The following is a 17189-nucleotide window of genomic DNA, read 5'->3' as shown; positions in this document are numbered from 1 at the left end:
GGTTCAAGCAATCCTGCCTTAGCCTCACAAGTAACTGTGATTATAGGCTCATGCCACTATACCGAGTTTAATCGAAATTAACTCCTCTTCTCATCCCTGTATCTTTGGGAGAAGGAGGGCTATTCATACTGTTCTGCATTATGTCCTTGACTTTGCACTGAAATCCAAAAGTCAGTTGAGGGAAGAAAATGTGCACAATTTGGAAGTCTGTTTTCACCCTTGAATTCCCTTAGTTGTAGGAAATCAATCTTCTGGTAGACTAAATGAAAGAAGAATGTGTCTTGGAGTTAAATGTTATAGGTGCATTAATATTGTGGTAGATTGGTGCTATTGACAGATTCTCCCTCTTTGCAGTTTTTGGCTGGGGCTGGGTTTGAACCCACTGCCTCTAGCATATGGGCCCAGCACCCTACTCCTTTGAGCCACAGGCGCGGCCCCAGATTCTTTTGTTTTGTTTTGTTTTTGTACTCTTTTGGAGAGACATTGTCTCAATTCTGTTGCCTGGGCTAGAATGTGATGGCATCATAGCTCAAGCAATCCTCCTGCCTCAGCCTCTCACATAGCTGAGACTACAGACTATTCAACCATGCCCAGTTAACTTTTCTATTTTTTGTAGAGATAGTCTCAACTGTATTTGGTCTCAAATTCCTGCCTTCCAAAGATCTTCCTCAGCCTCCCAAAGTGCTAGGGTTATAGGCGTGAGCCATCACATTTGGCTCAGATTATTCTTTCTATACTTGGTCTTTGGTATATGAATGTGGTCAGCTGTTTAGTTCAAACTGAATCCCGAGCATTACCTTTTGATCATTGTTTCCATGTTTAGACAAGAAAAGGAATTTAAAAGTTACAACAATCCCCAGACTCCAGGGTATTCTTTTTTTACTTTGTTAAGACAGAAGTCTCACTCTGTTGCCCTGGATAGATTGCTGTGGTGTCATACCTCACAGCAACATCATACTCTAAGGCTCGTGAGCAATCCTCTTGCCTCAGCTTCCAGAGTAGCTAGAATTACAGATATACACCACTATGATGGAGATGGGCTGTCACTCTCGCTGTGGTCTTGAACTCCTGAGCTCAGTTAATCCACTCACCTTGCTCTTCTAGAGTGCTGGGATTACAGGCATGGGCCACTGTGCCTGGCCTGTTCTTTGTTTTTTAATGGGTGGCTCTTATGTATGCTATCAGCAGAATTTAAGACAAAGTTAATTTGGAAGTGTTGAAGACAATAGTGTGTTAATGTTGGTTCTGTTTATCTTATTTTAGTTTTTTGATAACAAATGGTTACATATTTGGTACGGTCGGATACCATCTTTTTTTTTTTTTTTTTTTTTTTTTTTTTTTGAGACAGTCTCACTATGTCACCCTCAGTGCCGGGGTGTCACAGCTCACAGCAACATCAAATTCTTGGGCTTAAGAGAAGCTTTTGCGGGTGGTGCCTGTGGCTCAGTGAGTAGGGCGCCGGCCCCATATACTGAGGGTGGCGGGTTCAAACCCAGCCCCGGCTAAACTGTAACCAGAAAATAGCCGGGTGTTGTGGCAGGTGCCTGTAGTCCCAGCTGCTCGGGAGGCTGAGGCAGGAGAATCGCGGAAGCCCAAGAGCTGGAGGTTGCTGTGAGTCCTGTGACATCATGGCGGTAAAGTGAGACTCTACTGAGGGCGGTAAAGTAAGACTCTGTCCCTACAAAAAAAAAGAGAGAGAGATGCTTTTGCCTCAGCCTCCCAAGTAGCTGGGACTACAGACACCAACCACAACGCCTGGCTATTTTTTTGTTGCCATTGTCATTGTTTTAGCAGGTTCAAACCCACCAGCCTCAGTGTATGCGGCCAGTGCCCTTACCACTGGGCGATGGGCACCAAGCCTACCATCTTAAATTTTTTTTAAATAAAACTAGTAAGAAAACAATTTGGTCATATTAAGTGATCCATATTTGTTATACATAAGTTATGGAAGGGTTGAGTGTTTATTTGTTGAGAATAATTAGTGCGTATAGTATTGTGCAGATGCTGTGTTTTTGTAAGAGTAAACTACTTTCTACTTGGAGAAGTAGGTTCTTCCAGAGTTGGAATTTCCAAATAGTTTAAAATGGATGTTGAATAAAAGATGAATGGTTGAGGTAAGAGTAAGATCAAAAACATGTAAGGTACTTAGCTCCATGAGATTTTTACAAGTGTAAAATGCGGTCAGTGGATTTTAAGAGGAGGTATGGTTCAAGAAAAAAGAATTTAAGATAATGAGGGCCTCTGAAATGGTCTGGAAGTTGGAACACATGACATGAATTTGTAAGCTACACTTTGTCTAAGTTCTTACGATACAAGAGCACCTGATTACAGCTGTTTGGGTTTATGAGAGATCATGTTTTGTTCTTGTGATAAAAATTCATATTGATGAATATGTTTTATGAATCCTAGCCAAAATGATATTCTGCATGTGTCTGTTGGACAACTGAGCCTGCATGTTCCAGGAACTGGACTGGGGTTACTTAACTTTTCTCTAAGTATAATGTATTATTTTAATAAATTGTGATTGCATGTCTCAAAGAATTAGATAAAAGTAATTGGAAGCAGTTGACTCTTCATTTGCTTGTTTTCTTAAACTAAAGTTACATGATCCATCATTTTCTGTCTTGGTGTAGGAACTTAGTGATTTGGCCCGTGACCCTCCAGCACAATGTTCTGCAGGTCCAGTTGGGGATGATAGTAAGTAACTCTGAAATTGATTTTTATGCCTAATTTTTTTTTAAGTTGTGCATTTTTAGATAACCTGTTTTTTGTTTTTTTTTTTTTTCTTCCAGTGTTTCATTGGCAAGCCACAATTATGGGACCTGTAAGTATTAAGAATTTTTTAATTTAGTTACAGTTGAAGATCCAGCATAGATTTGGTTGCAATTTTTAACTTTGTGGGATTATAATATAACATATTCTATTTTGAATATGTCATGGCTATATTGCTTTTGAAGGAAACAGTATAATTAATTAGTCATTTGTTACATGTACTTTTTGTCTACCCCTGTGTTCAGGTTTCTAGAGTATGGCATCTCCGTGCCCTACCAAATAATGCTTTACCTCAATCCAATTTTTCCTTATAAGAATTTAAAGTGTTGGGCGGCGCCTGTGGCTCAGTGAGTAGGGCGCCGGCCCCATATGCCAAGGGTGGCGGGTTCAAACCCAGCCCCGGCCAAACTGCAAAAAAAAAAAAAAAAAAAGAATTTAAAGTGTTGTTAAGAGCTTCCTGTTAACTTAGAGACAGTTAAATGTACTGACTCTGATCCTACCATGAGTTGTGTTTACTTAAATATCTTACTCTATTCCTGTAGCTGCCAAGAATGTAGCTCTTAATTGTATTATTTTAATATTCGATTCTTTACAGAACTTTAGTTTTATGCAAAATTTGCGTATTTTTAGGCAGAAAGTGATATTTTGAATATAGCAAAATTCCTTTCTATCCTGGGTAGATAAGAAACTATATGCTGGATAATTGAATGTTCAGAATTATGGATATCATCTAAGAATTTCAGAGAATTAGAACGCACTAAAAACATCCTGGGGTAAGACTGTTATCTTGCACAAATACTGTTTTTTTTTTTTTTTTGTTTTTTGTTTTTTTAACTTGGAAGACACTTTAGGATTTTTATTCTAAGTTACATATGTATTTTACTGAAACTTTTCTGCTTTCTTCACTTTTTTGTGGCTGTTTCAACATAAATGGAATTCTAATGGATAATAAAGTGGAAGAGTTAGCTAGTGGATAGGTTTGATCAATACGTATTCAACAATTCTGATTTTAATAATCTTAAATTAGTTTTCCATCTCAAATGTGAGTACCTGCTGTGTGCCAGACAATAAGGGTACAAATACACAGAATAGACATCCCTGTTGGTCTTTGGAAAACTTGGTCTACTGGGATAAGCTTTGATAAGATGGGAGTTAGATGATTTGGGAATGAAGTGCTGAGTGGGAGATATTTATAGGGTATTATAACAGGGATGATGGATTGTGAAGTGTTAGAACTTTTAAAGGTAGACTGTGAATCCAAATAAGACAACTGGCAGGGGAGGGCAAGGACTATTTTTTTTTTTTTTTAACTGTTTCAAATGTTTTGGTTTAAAAGTATTTCCTTTTATGTCACTTAGTAGCAAAGCTGTATTTTTAACACACATAGTTAAATGTTGCCTTACCCCAGTTTAGCCCACATGATGTTGTAAAAGTTAAAACAGTCTTTGGATAAAAACCCTGGGACTAGAACCTGATTCTACAAGCAGTAATAGCTTAGGGTGGAGTAATAGCTACCTCCCCTTTTTAAAAATAGGACCAGCCTCTACCAGGTCTACTTCATATTACCTACCTCCCTACCTCAATTTTTTTTTTTTTTTTTTTGGAAACAGAGCCTTAAGCTGTCGCCCTGGTAGAGTGCTGTGGCATCATAGCTCACAGCAACCTGTAACTCCTGGGCTTAAGCGATTCGCTTGCCTCAGCCTCCCAGGTAGCTGGGACCACAGGCACCCGCCACAACACCCGGCTATTTTTTGGTTGTAGTTGTCATTGTTTGGCAGGCCCAGGCTGGATTCGAACCCACTAGCTCTGGTGTATGTGGCTGGCGCCTTAGTCGCTTGAGCTACAGGCGCTGAGCCAACCTACCTAGATTTTATAAGGAGTCGTTTTTATAGCTGCAAGAATTTTCCCTTTATGGATTAGCAATTTTCAAAACAAGAAATTCAGTAAAATGCCCTAGCATGTCTGTACAAATAAAGCTCCTCTTTGATTCAGAGGGTACTTGAGGATGGTCTCATTATAAAAATTTGTCCACACTGAGCACAAAAGTATTGGCAACTTCTGTCCTTTCTTACTGGATGATGGGTAAACCCAACTCCTGGAAGCCAGTGTTTTTCTACTTGACGTTTGAGGCCACTATTTTGAATAATTAATTTTTCCCCCAAAAGGTAGAGACAGTAAATCAAATGAATAAGGAATACAGGCCAGAAAGTTTTTGCAAAATTTCACATCATCGTTATTCCTTGCTAAAAATGTTTGTAGCAGCCTTTTACTATATAAGGCCTATCAGTTTTCTGTTTTTGAAAACATTTGATTTTCAGAACTATTTACATATTTCCTGACTAACAAAAACAAAAAATAATGCCATAACTACAAAGTTTTGCCTTGGTAACAGTAGTCACTGAAATGTGTGTTTTCCACTGTAAAGGTTAACGCTTGGTTGGATAATTTTAGGAAGGAATCAAAGAATATAGGAAATGTACCCAAAGTACAGATTTTATTATCTTATACAGAATTAAGTGTGTAATTTTTACTCCAGCTTTAAATAGTTACTGTATGTTTACCATGAGGTACATCCGTGAAACATGTTCTTCTGACTTCTGAACACATCTGTCATAAAACATTTCTCAACAGTGTAAGATAAATATTACTTTGTGAATGTGGTTTTACCCCCGTGGCATGCAACTGTGACCCAAAACAATAAGGCCAGAGGTTGTATAAAAACTCATAAACTATAGATGTCTGGCGCAAGTACATCTGTAGATGTACTGGCAGGTAACAAAATTACTTTTGCTTTGGGGTACTTCCTAGGTCAAAATGATACTAATGCCACAGAACTAAAGACCCCTGACTTTGTAAGGAATGTAACATCTAATTTTAATTTCAATAAAGAATAGCTGATTTTTAAGGTAAGGAGTCGTCAGGAAATGCCTATTTTTTTTAGCTAGATAGATTCTTACTCTGTGGCTCAGGCTAGAGGGCCATGGCCTTAGCTCACAGCACCCTCAAATTACTTCCCGGGTCCAAATAATCCTCCTGCCTCAGCCTCTCACTAATTTTTCTATTTTAGTAAGCTCTTACTTGGGCTGATCTGTCCTCCTGACCTCAGTCTCCCAGAGTGTTATCATTGCAGGCATGAGCTGCTATGCCTGGCCCAGTTAATCTTAAAGGAGCTTTGTAGTAGAGGAGAAAATTAAAAAAAAATAAGGGTTACAAATATAGTGGGTGATTGGTAACCATGTACATAAAGTAATGTGAATAGGTCAGCCAGCAGATTGGCGTGAAGGGCGGGCTTTATTAAAAGGAAGAACATTCCAACTGGGAAAGAGGAAAAAGGTGTGTGAAACTTGTCTCTATAATTTTACATGCAGTAGACAGTATGTGCTGGAGAAGAGGTGGATGATGAAACTAACTGGATTGGTGGGACCAAAATCATAAAGCACATTCATACTTAGGATTTTGAATTTTATTTTAAAAGCTACAGTAGGGGCTTTGTTCCCATCACAGAGTGGTTACGGTGCCAGCCACATACACCAGGCTGGCGGGTTCAAACCTAGCCCTGGCCAGCTAAACAGCAGTGACAACTGCAACAAAAAATAAAAAGCAAAAGCCAGGCATTGTTGTGGGCTCCTGTAGTCCCAGCAACTTGGGAGGCTGAGGCAAGAGGATCACTTAAGGCCAAGAGTTTGAGGTTGCTGTGAGCTGTGACGCTACAGCACTCTACTGAGGGTGACATAGTGAGACTGTCTCAAAAAAAAAAAGCTACAATAGGTTAGCTGTGGTGGCTCACACTTCGGCATTCTAGGACGATGAGGTGAAGGATCGTTTGAAGCCAAGAGTTCAGACCGGGCTAAGCAAGACCCAGATCCAGTCTCAACTGAAAATAGAAAAAATTAAGTATGTATGATGGCGTGCACCAGTAGTCCCAGCCTTCTTGGGGGACTGAGGCAGGAGGATTGATTGCCTAAGCCCAGAGTTCCAGGTTGCAATGAACTATGAACACGCTACTATGATCTAACTGGGGGAGCAGAACGGGACTGTGTCCCAAAAAAGGCTGTGGTAGATTATAGGCAGAAGAATACCTTAAAAAGACTACGTTATCATTGAGATGGTAGGATGTATTAAAAGGGAAAGCCAGAATATGAGTACGCTATATAGCCATAATCTTAGGTGAAACATGATAACATCATGAACTAAGTATTGGCAGTGAGTGTAAAGGAGAGACTAATTCAAGGAATTTAAGTACGTGGTGGCATGCATCACATGCCAGAAGACTTGTGTTTGAATCTTGATTCTGTCATTTATCATTTGTACACCAAAATTACTTCTTAAAGGCCCATTCATGAGTAGGAATATTCATTTTAGTCATTTATAAATACGAACAATTACGGTAGAACCTGCCAGTTGACTACTCAAGAGACTGTAACAAACTGGTCAACATACAGAGGTGGTCAACAAAAGGGACTAGGCCTATTGTACTGATACATGTGCTACGTGTCCTATCTATGAAAAGTAGGTCAACTTTAGGTGGCCTGCGATGGAGTTCTGTACATCTGTTTTTGGTTAAATTAAAACGAAAAACTTTAATAGACTAATAGACCTGTCATTTCTGTTGTACTTCTTCTCTTGAAGGTAGTTGTATATTCCCTGGAGTAGCTAACTTTGATTTGCCTTGGGCAGAATGTCTGTTGAGATGCAAAGTAATTTGTAAATACCTGGCTGTTAGGAATAATTTACACATCTAAAATTTTACATTGTAATCTGATAACATGATAATTATGTATAGACTTCATTGCTAAGTGTTGTTTTGCATTTATGAGAATTGGTATCTCCAACACCTGTGTTTCTGGGTAATTTTTTGTAAAACTTTGACTTACATAAAATTGGATCTTTATAAATTAGGTTTCATTACCGTAGTAGATTTTGATTTTTCTCTATTAGCATTAGTTCAGATTCTTTATTGTTGTGTGAATAGGTAATTTTGGTTCTTATTAGAGACGTGCTTAGAAAATAGAAGTGTTACATAGATTATTTAATAATAATAAATTTAAAATAACATTTTAAATATCAAGGTTAAGCATACTTTTCTTTTTGCAGAATGACAGCCCATATCAAGGTGGTGTATTCTTTTTGACAATTCATTTTCCTACAGACTACCCCTTCAAACCACCTAAGGCAAGTATTTTCCCCTAAAATCTGTTAGTAGAGTTTTGTGCTTTACTTCAAAGGAATAGAACATTGTTTAAAATTGGGGTATTGTGTAATTGAGACTGGATACATATTCAATTGAGTCACTGAGATAGATGCTGACTACTTGTATTTCAAAGAATTAGACCTTGGAGGTTTTGGGGGGGTTTGTTTGTTTGTTTTGTTTTGTTTTTTTGCCGTTTTTTTTGGCCAAGGCCCTGTTTGAAACCACCACCTCCGGTATATGGGGCCGGTGCCCTACTCCTTTGAGCCACAGGCGCCGCCTGACCTTGAATTAAATGTGAATAAGATATGCCTTTTCCTAATGTTGCTCAGACAATACCATATAGAAGCTTTTTTTCTTTATTATTCTTACACAGCTCGATCATTGAACCCTATTGTGTTTTAATAGTAGGCATCAAACAGTTGCTTAGTGCACTGGGGTGACTTGGTTTATGGGTTATTAAAAGCCTAAGGTCCTTGACTTTTCAGAGCCATTAACATAAATTCAGACTTTCTGGATAATTATAGATGTGTAGGACAGAGACACATCACCATAACTGGGTGCAGTGTGACAGTTCTTACATAAAACTGTTGTGATTCAAGTTTATATTTTACATACAGTAGAAATGCAGACTTCAATACATAACTGTGGTTTAAACTTTAAATGAGCTGGTGTACAAATACCCTTCAAATTACCCTTTGGTATTTGTGATGTGGATAGGGCCAAAGCAACCTAACTTTCTGTCATATCAGCAATAATGAAATTTTTGTCCCAAGGCCATTTTAATTTAAAATAGATAGCCCTCGAATTTCTTTGTAATTGTGCCTTGACTTTTAAAACAAGGCATAAAAATTTTCTACTTTAGTTTTAGATGCTTATTTTTATTTGAGTAAATGACCTAAAGGTTTCTTGTTTGTTTTAGGTTGCATTTACAACAAGAATTTATCATCCAAATATTAACAGTAATGGCAGCATTTGTCTCGATATTCTAAGATCACAATGGTCTCCTGCTTTAACTATTTCTAAAGGTAAAACACTTATAGTGAAAAGTCTCGTGCTCCTCTGATTTCCTAATAGTTAAAGGTGTTTTGTTCTTATAGATCTTATGCTAACTTTGGTAAGAAGTAGGAAGGAATAAAGTTCATCATTTTTGTTCTTTTAACAGTATTGATAAAAGATTTTGTTAAAAAAAAATTAAAATTAATGATTGGGGGCATTTGGCTAATAAGTTAACTTTTCATCACAGAATAGCAAAATTTATTTTTATAGAGTTCTATTTTTCAATCCCAAATCACTTGCATATCTTATGCTTGTTTCCTTTTTATCGTGGATGCTAAAATAAACCTAAACCTTGTTGCTCTTTTAAATTTTGATTTCTACTCTAGGAAGATTTTAAGATTCTTTTCCTGTTTATTTTTTATAGTCAGGTGTTACATAACCATTGTAGGTTGTTCCTACCTATTGACAGTCTAAAATTATAAAATCTTGAAAGTTCTCTAGGTCAATTCTGGTCTCCTGCTTTTTAATAGGCATGTGTTAAACAGATTTTCTAGTCTTTGGGTAAATATTCCAGATGGAGATGAAATTTCTATCACTTTCTCAAATTTTCTGAGTGAATCTGGTAACTTTTGTGTCACTTTCATCCCACAAATCACACACAAAACTGCCTATTGGGAAGAAAGTCTGCTTTCTAGTAGTAATCAGTTTTGGGTATTTGCTTAACATTCTTAGGTATACAAAATTAGTCTTTTAATGTTGATTATAACAGTGTTTCAGATACTGAAGACAGTACATCTGTAACTCTTAAGCATTCTCATTTTCTAATTCAATACTTAAGTGCAGCATTTCCCAAAGTGTTTGTTGAGATAATAGTATTTTACCAAGGTGTTTTGGTCAAGTGATTTTTATGCGTGGTGAATGGAAAGTGAAATAGTTTACGGATTTTTGTGTGTTTTGGGGTGGAGGCTTAGGGCAGGACATTGAAGTTCATGTGCAACTTAAAATAGTTTAACATGATAAATTGCATAGGAACTTTATGTCCACTCTGTATAAAGGCTTTCATGTACTTACACAATGTGCTTGTCCACTTGCATCTCCTAGAGGGGCTGTGTAGCATTTTCCAAACTTTAAGCTAGAATCATTTTGGGGGATAAATAAAAACAATCTGGGCAAGTGCTGCCAGAATTCTTACAAGTCTTTTAATTTTTTTTAATGTTTTTATTTTTATTTAGTTATTTTTTTTTTTTTTTGAGACACTCTCACTTTGTCACCCTCGGTAAAGTGTCGTGGCTTCACAGCTCACAGCAACCTCAACTGTTTGGTTTAAGCAATTCTCTTGCCTCATTCTCCCAAGTAGCTGGGACTACAGGCACCCACCACAACACCCAGCTATTTGTTGTTGTTAAGCAGACCCAGGCCGGGTTTGAACCCACCAGCCCTGGTGTATGTGGCCAGTGCCATAACCACTGAGCTTCCGGAGCCAAGCCTCTTAAAATTTTAAACCTGCTTTTCACCATCTTGGATGTGTTCTAATTTCTTTTCAAATCATGCCCTCATGCCTAAACACCAGATTTCAGTTATTTTTTTATTTTATTATTGCTAGGAATGAACTATAATACTGACAACTGTGTTTGTCTAAATGCAGGTGTTGAGTTGATGGTGTTTTGTTTTTAAAGTAACTTGCTCTTTTGGAGCCGCATTTTCCTGACTTATTGGTAGTCACAGAAGTTCTTACCTTTTTTTCTGTGAGCTACTGTGTAACCAAGTCTTTATTGTGTAATTCCCACACTTTTAGGTTTGAGATAACATGTATTTTGCTGTTGTAAACCATAGTGTGAAACTAATTGATGTTGCTTTTTATGTCCTGTTTTTCCTTCCAATGATTTCCACAACCACTTCAAGCATTTATAAAATTCTTACAACTACATCTTGAATGATGACTGGCACACAGCAGGCATTCAGAATGAATGAGGTCTATATGATGCTTGGCATCTTCTAAGTTGGTGTGTTGAACAGGTCAGGTTAGGAGCTAGAGAGCTGAAGGCTCACTTACTACTGAAGAGATTTCGGAATTGTTTTATTTAACCAGAATTCTTGGTGTCTAACTTGCAAATTCAAGAAGACATAACCTTTAGTAGATTAGGTTTGCAGATTTTCTCTGAAACTCCCCTAATTGGTTTTTTAATCATCATACCTTATAGCTAAGAATAACCTGCATATTCTTAATAAAGTTTCCCGCCCCTTCGCATAACCAATAAACTCCTTAAATTCTAATGCCACTTCCAGGTACTTAAGCTAAATAATGCCATACATTTCAACTATATATTAGAAACAGTATTGAGTTTGAGTTTTTAAGTACTTCTATAGCTAGTCAGCCCTGAATTTGATGCCACAAAGCTCTATTTTTAGCAGTCCTTATTTACCAGGATCCTATTTTCTGTGAAGCAGAGTCTCTGTAAGACTGTTTTCATTGGGCTTAAGATATACACTAACAAAAATCTTTTGCAGACCAGAGGGTTATAATATGTCTTTAAATAATCTTGTCATTTATTCAAACTCTCAATGCTGAATAACAGACATTTGTTTTCTTGCAGTTCTTTTATCCATTTGTTCACTGTTATGTGATCCAAACCCAGATGACCCCCTAGTGCCAGAGATTGCACGGATCTATAAAACAGACAGAGATAAGTAAGTAATAGTTTAAGGAAATGTTATAAAAGGCCGTTTCACTCAATGAATTAGGCTTAAACCCTGCCAAGAAGATTGGATACTTAGTAAGATAGTTAAAAGTATAGAAAGACTATTAATTGAAATGCAGTTGTTTCTTAAAAATTGACTAGGTTTTAGCTTATGTGACAGTAAATAACACTCTTAAATGTTCTTGTTTTTTCCTAACCTGTTAGATATTTTGTATAACTTCATTCTCAAGTCGGGGGGAGGAAGCAAATTTTTCTTTACCCCAATTATATTTTCCAAAAATTATTCCTGTTATAAAAATTTGGTTTAAATTTCTCAAATATTTGAATTATTGTTATTTTCAATTTAACATATAACTTTTCATATGTTTTGATTAATGCTAAGTGTACTTGTTCAATTAGGTACAATAGGTTAGCAAGAGAGTGGACAGAGAAATACGCTATGTTGTAGGGTAAGAGGATCTGCACTCTACGGTGCGCTTATTCATGGTACTGCCAGCCCTTGAGTGCTGCATGCTGTAAGGTACTATATTAACTAACAAAGGTAACAGATGTGGCAGTTTTCTGAGAACTGTACATTTAACTGCTTGCTCTGTTCAGCGTGAAAAGTATTTACCCAGTAATCATTACTGCTTAAGAGTATTATTGCATGGCAAAGCAGTTACACTAGTAAGAAATGGAAATTTTTAAGTTTTAGCTTGAGACTTTATACTAGTACTCTATGGAATGAGGAATTTAGTTCAGGTTTTGCCAGGAGGTTGTAGAGTATGGAAAAAAAACACTTAAACCTAAGCATCTAAACTAAATGTTCATTACTGACAAGCATGCATTAGTGTGTCAGCTATATTTGTGGCTCCCTACATGCTGAATAAAGCCTTTGTTTTTTAAAGCGCTGGCTTTTTTGAGAGAATATCCTTAGATAAGATAGCCATGAATTGGTTAAAAAAAAAGTTTAGAAAAGTTTTCTAACCATACTTAGTTCTTATTTGAGATGAAGCTAGTTAATAATTTTTAAAGTTAAAACTTTCATAAATATTTATGAATGTTCTGTGTTCTTTGAAGTCTATTTATTAAATCATTTCTTAAGGTTATCACTATTTTGTTGGGGTAAGCAGCCTATAGCATGACTGTAATCCAGGAAGAAATTGATAGTATTTATCAATATTAGTAATCTCCAGTAATAACCCTGCCTGTGTGTGAATTACTTGTTGATTATTTTAAACAAAGATGTCCTAGTTGGCTTGACGCCTGTGGCTCCAGTGGCTAAGGCGCTAGCCATATACACCTGAGCTGGCAGATTCAAATCTAGCTCGGGGCCGCCAAACAACAATGGCAGCTGCGACCAAAAAATAGCCAGGCATCGTGGCCGACGCCTGTGGTCCCAGCTACTTGGGAGGCTGAGGCAAGAGAATCACTTAAGCCCAGGAGTTGGAGGTTGCTGTGAGCTGTGATGCTATGGCACTCTACCCAGGGTGATAGCTTGAGGCTCTGTCTCAAAAAAAAAAAAAAAAAAAGATGTCCTAGTTATTGTACTCCAAAGGATTCCCATTCAGTGGGTCTCAGTGGAACTCGTTAGCTCCCATTACCACAATTTATTGAAGAACGCTTGTTATTCTGATTAACACAACCAGTCACACCCACCCCCTCTTGAAAATTAGTATTGCTTATCACCCTTCTCAGTGTCTTCCTCTTCTGCTTCCATCTGTTATCTTCTGAAGTAACTTATCAAAGTCTTTGAGATTCAGATAAAATTTTTAGTAAATATTTGGTTCTTGCTTTGATAGAAATTGCTATAGGTGCTCTTCTGAGATGTTCATGATGAACTATAAAATTTTTATAATGTTAAAATTTGTCAGAATAAGATTATAATTTTAGAGTTGTAACAGAAAACTTATTTCAGTGGAGAAAAAAGGGTCTTTTTGTTAGCCTCTCAATATCAGTGCCATTTTAATTTACTAAAGTGTAATACTGCTTTCAAAACCCAAGGCTCATGTTTCCCACATTCTTTTTGAGTACCAGTGCTATTTCTCCCTTGTTGGCTTTTTTTCTAATCATAGCCATGAGAGATGACATCATGATGATATCCCGGAGGTAAAATAGAAATCTTTCCTTCTCTTTAAAGTATTTAGTAATTCTTCTACTTTAACTTTTTTAAATAACATCTTTTTTATTTACAGGTACAACAGAATATCTCGGGAATGGACTCAGAAGTATGCCATGTGATGCTACCTTAAAGTCAGAATAACCTGCATTATAGCTGGAATAAACTTTAAATTACTGTTCCTTTTTTGATTTTTCTTATCCGGCTGCTCCCCTATCAGACCTCATCTTTTTTAATTTTATTTTTTGTTTACCTCCCTCCATTCATTCACATGCTCATCAGAGAAGACTTAAGTTCTTCCAGCTTTGGACAATAACTGCTTTTAGAAACTGTAAAGTAGTTACAAGAGAACAGTTGCCCAAGACTCAGAATTTTTTTAAAAATGGAGCATGTGTATTATGTGGCCAATGTCTTCACTCTAATTTGGTTATGAGACTAAAACCTTTCCTCACTGCTCTAACATGCTGAAGAAATCACCTGAGGGGGAGGGAGATGGATGCTCAGTTGTCACATCAAAGGAAGCAGCATTATTCAGTCAGCATCCATTCTTGTTTAAGCCTTCCATTGTTAGAGATTTGAGGTTACATGATATACTTTATGCTCATAACTGATGTGGCTGGAGAATTGGTATTGAATTTATAGCATCAGCAGAACAGAAAATGTGATGTATTTTATGCATGTCAATAAAGGAATGACCTGTTCTTGTTCTACAGAGAATGGAAATTGGAAGTCAAACACCCTTTGTATTCCAAAATAGGGTCTCAAACATTTTGTAATTTTCATTTAAATTGTTAGGAGGCTTGGAGCTATTAGTTAATCTATCTTCCAATACACTGTTTAATATAGCACTGAATAAATGATGCAAGTTGTCAATGGATGAGTGATCAACTAATAGCTCTGCTAGTAATTGATTTATTTTTCTTCAATAAAGTTGCATAAACCAATGAGTTAGCTGCCTGGATTCATCAGTATGGGAAACAATCTTTTGTAAATGCAAAGCTGTTTTTTGTATATACTGTTGGGATTTGCTTCATTGTTTGACATCAAATGATGTAAAGTTCAAAAGAGTGAATATTTTGCCATGTTCAGTTAAAGTGCACAGTCTGTTACAGGTTGACACATTGCTTGACCTGATTTATGCAGAATTAATAAGCTATTTGGATAGTGTAGCTTTAATGCGCTGCACATGATACTGGCAGCCCTGGAGTTCATAGTTGGACTTGGGACCCAGCAGTTTTGAAACGTGTGTGTGGAGTTTTAAGAAATTTATTTTCCAGGTGCAGCCCCCGTCTTAAAATTTTTCTTCACCTTGTACACTCGACAGCTGAAAAAAATAACACGGGAGTAATAATGGGTCAAAATTTTCAAAATAAAGTACTGTTTTGGTGTGGGAGTTGTCATGAGGCTGTGTTGAAGTGACTTATCTATGTGGGATATTGAGTATCCATTGAAATGGATTTGTTCAGCCATTTACATTAATGAGCATTTAAATGCAACAGATATCATTTCAGGTGACTTAAACATGAATGAATAAAAGTAAATGCTATTGGATTATTTTTGTTTGACAAGTGCTATCTGTGCTACTAATATAACTTCTGTAGTAACGAGGGCATTACCATTCTTTACCCTTCCTAATTCTGACTTGATAGTTTTTAATTTTCTTCTAATTATTTTGTTTATTGCTTTATTTCCCAAAGTTCTGTGTTAAATTTCTAGCACATCTGTGACTTCTCCACTTCCACATTTTTTTGCACTGCCTGCACTTGTGTGCAATCTTGTCTGCACACAGATGTGGAAAGCTAGAAATGATAAAGCATAATTTTTATAAATGTTTTAACACGTAGTTTGGACTTCAGGTTCTTACCTAAACTGGAAGTGAAATGCATGCCTTTTGAAGACGTTCTGGCTTTGTTGATTCTGTAATCATTTCATTTGAAGATACTGTGCTATACAGTTTTTCATTTTGTCTTTTGCTTCAAGAGTAATGGCTCCTTCAGGGAGCCTCATTCGAAACTTGTTTTAATTCAAATTGTGAATGAGAAATTAGTTAGATACTGCTCCACAAGGTAAGAAATACTGTTCTTGGCTCTATTTTCAAAGTAATTAACTTCTGAGACTCAATACTCTCAAAATAACAGCTTTACTAGGCATATATCTTGAAAGCCAAACACGTATAACACTTTTGTAAAACAATGGATCCCTCACTGGCTTTCAAATGGACTTTTTTAGCCTTAGACAACCATTAGGTATTTACAGATATGACTTCCTAAACATTGATTGTCATAATTAGTGGATGTGTCCAGTTCTCTTTATATTTGACTTGATGCTTTATACAACGTCTCATTTGTCACTTCTAAGGGAATAAGCCATAGAGGCATACCCAGGTTTAAGAGAACGATAATTTAAGGTACCTGGAAAATCAACATTTTTGAATGTATGGACACTGGACTTGGTGGGATCATCTATAATGAAACTTTCTCCAAAAGTAGAACTTTTCCCCCACACCACCCAGTAACTTGATACTACCAGTGCCATGTGTAGGAGTAAAGTGCAGATTAAGGATTGATTTTCTTCTATTCCTATGTATTTCCTGTATTTTTTAATGCATAAATTTTTAAGTTTCTCTTAACCCATAAGAATGAGGGTCCAACTGATAGCTGTTAATAAATTTGCATTTTAATTGACTAATTTTTTTCCTGGGCAGGTTTGCAACGTGATAATCAGATTTTTTTTTTTAATAACTGTTTTCTTGTGTGGGTGTACTCACATTTTAAAGTATGAACCACAGTTAACTAGTGGTCTCAGGGGTAGTGAAACACTCACTTTTTTTTTAATGGCTTAGTTGAAGTATACTTAAGGTACTGATCATGCTGTGTTAGTGATGGGGGGGTGCAACTAAAATTAGCCATGTTGTGTGTTGGCATAACAAAGATGTTAAATGACTGTTGATTACACTTTGAAGTGAACTTGTCTATTTTATGAGGAATCCAGTGCAAGTCACTAAATATTGTCTAATAGTGACATCTGCATAAGACTTGTAATAGCTACAGTTAATTGAGCTTAAAGGAATTGTTACCATTAAAGTCTTGTGTTTAAAGACACTTTGGTCTTACTCGGTAATTCCAGCTAACATATCCACACGAACTTAATACTGTTTGTGAGCTTGATTTTCAACTTGAAAGTTTAAAAAAAGGATGATGGTTTTCAAAATGTGATTCTTCGAGAGCAACAATCTCGACATCATTTGAAGAATTCTTTAAAATACAAATTATCAGGCCCCGCCTAGTCTTGAATCAAACTATGCTGTGGAGTCCCGTAGTCTGATTAGAAGCCCTCCATGTGATCTACATGGTAAAGATTGAGAAGCATTTTTAAAAATCTCTCAAGCATTTTTAGAGCTCTCTTGACAGGCTACAACCAGTAAATCCTCTGG

The 17189-nt window shown here is 36.7% G+C and overlaps 1 protein-coding gene across 12 annotated transcripts in view; it reads left to right on the top strand.

Annotated features, from left to right (window-relative positions):
• UBE2D3 (ubiquitin conjugating enzyme E2 D3) overlaps positions 1–16857 on the top strand; it is a 65348-nt gene extending 48491 nt beyond the window's left edge. For 5 of the 12 annotated variants that reach the window (XM_053559350.1, XM_053559151.1, XM_053559122.1 and 2 more), the window contains exons 3-9: positions 2634–2699; positions 2777–2824; positions 7867–7944; positions 8883–8988; positions 11554–11647; positions 12058–12107; positions 13833–13937. In XM_053559350.1, the coding sequence (XP_053415325.1) occupies positions 2634–2699; positions 2777–2824; positions 7867–7944; positions 8883–8988; positions 11554–11647; positions 12058–12106 (441 nt within the window). In that variant the 3' untranslated portion in view covers position 12107; positions 13833–13937. Of the gene's footprint in view, positions 1–2633; positions 2700–2776; positions 2825–7866; positions 7945–8882; positions 8989–11553; positions 11648–12057; positions 12108–13832 lie in introns of all 12 variants that reach the window. The other 7 variants (XM_053559613.1, XM_053559494.1, XM_053559573.1 and 4 more) reach the window with 3 other exon arrangements.
• The last annotated feature ends 332 nt before the right edge of the window (positions 16858–17189 follow it).

Source organism: Nycticebus coucang, chromosome 1 (genome assembly GCF_027406575.1).
Source record: "Nycticebus coucang isolate mNycCou1 chromosome 1, mNycCou1.pri, whole genome shotgun sequence".
Classification (NCBI taxonomy): Eukaryota; Metazoa; Chordata; class Mammalia; order Primates; family Lorisidae; genus Nycticebus; species Nycticebus coucang.
Note: the sequence above shows the minus strand (reverse complement) of the source record. Positions and strands in the feature narration are given on the sequence as shown.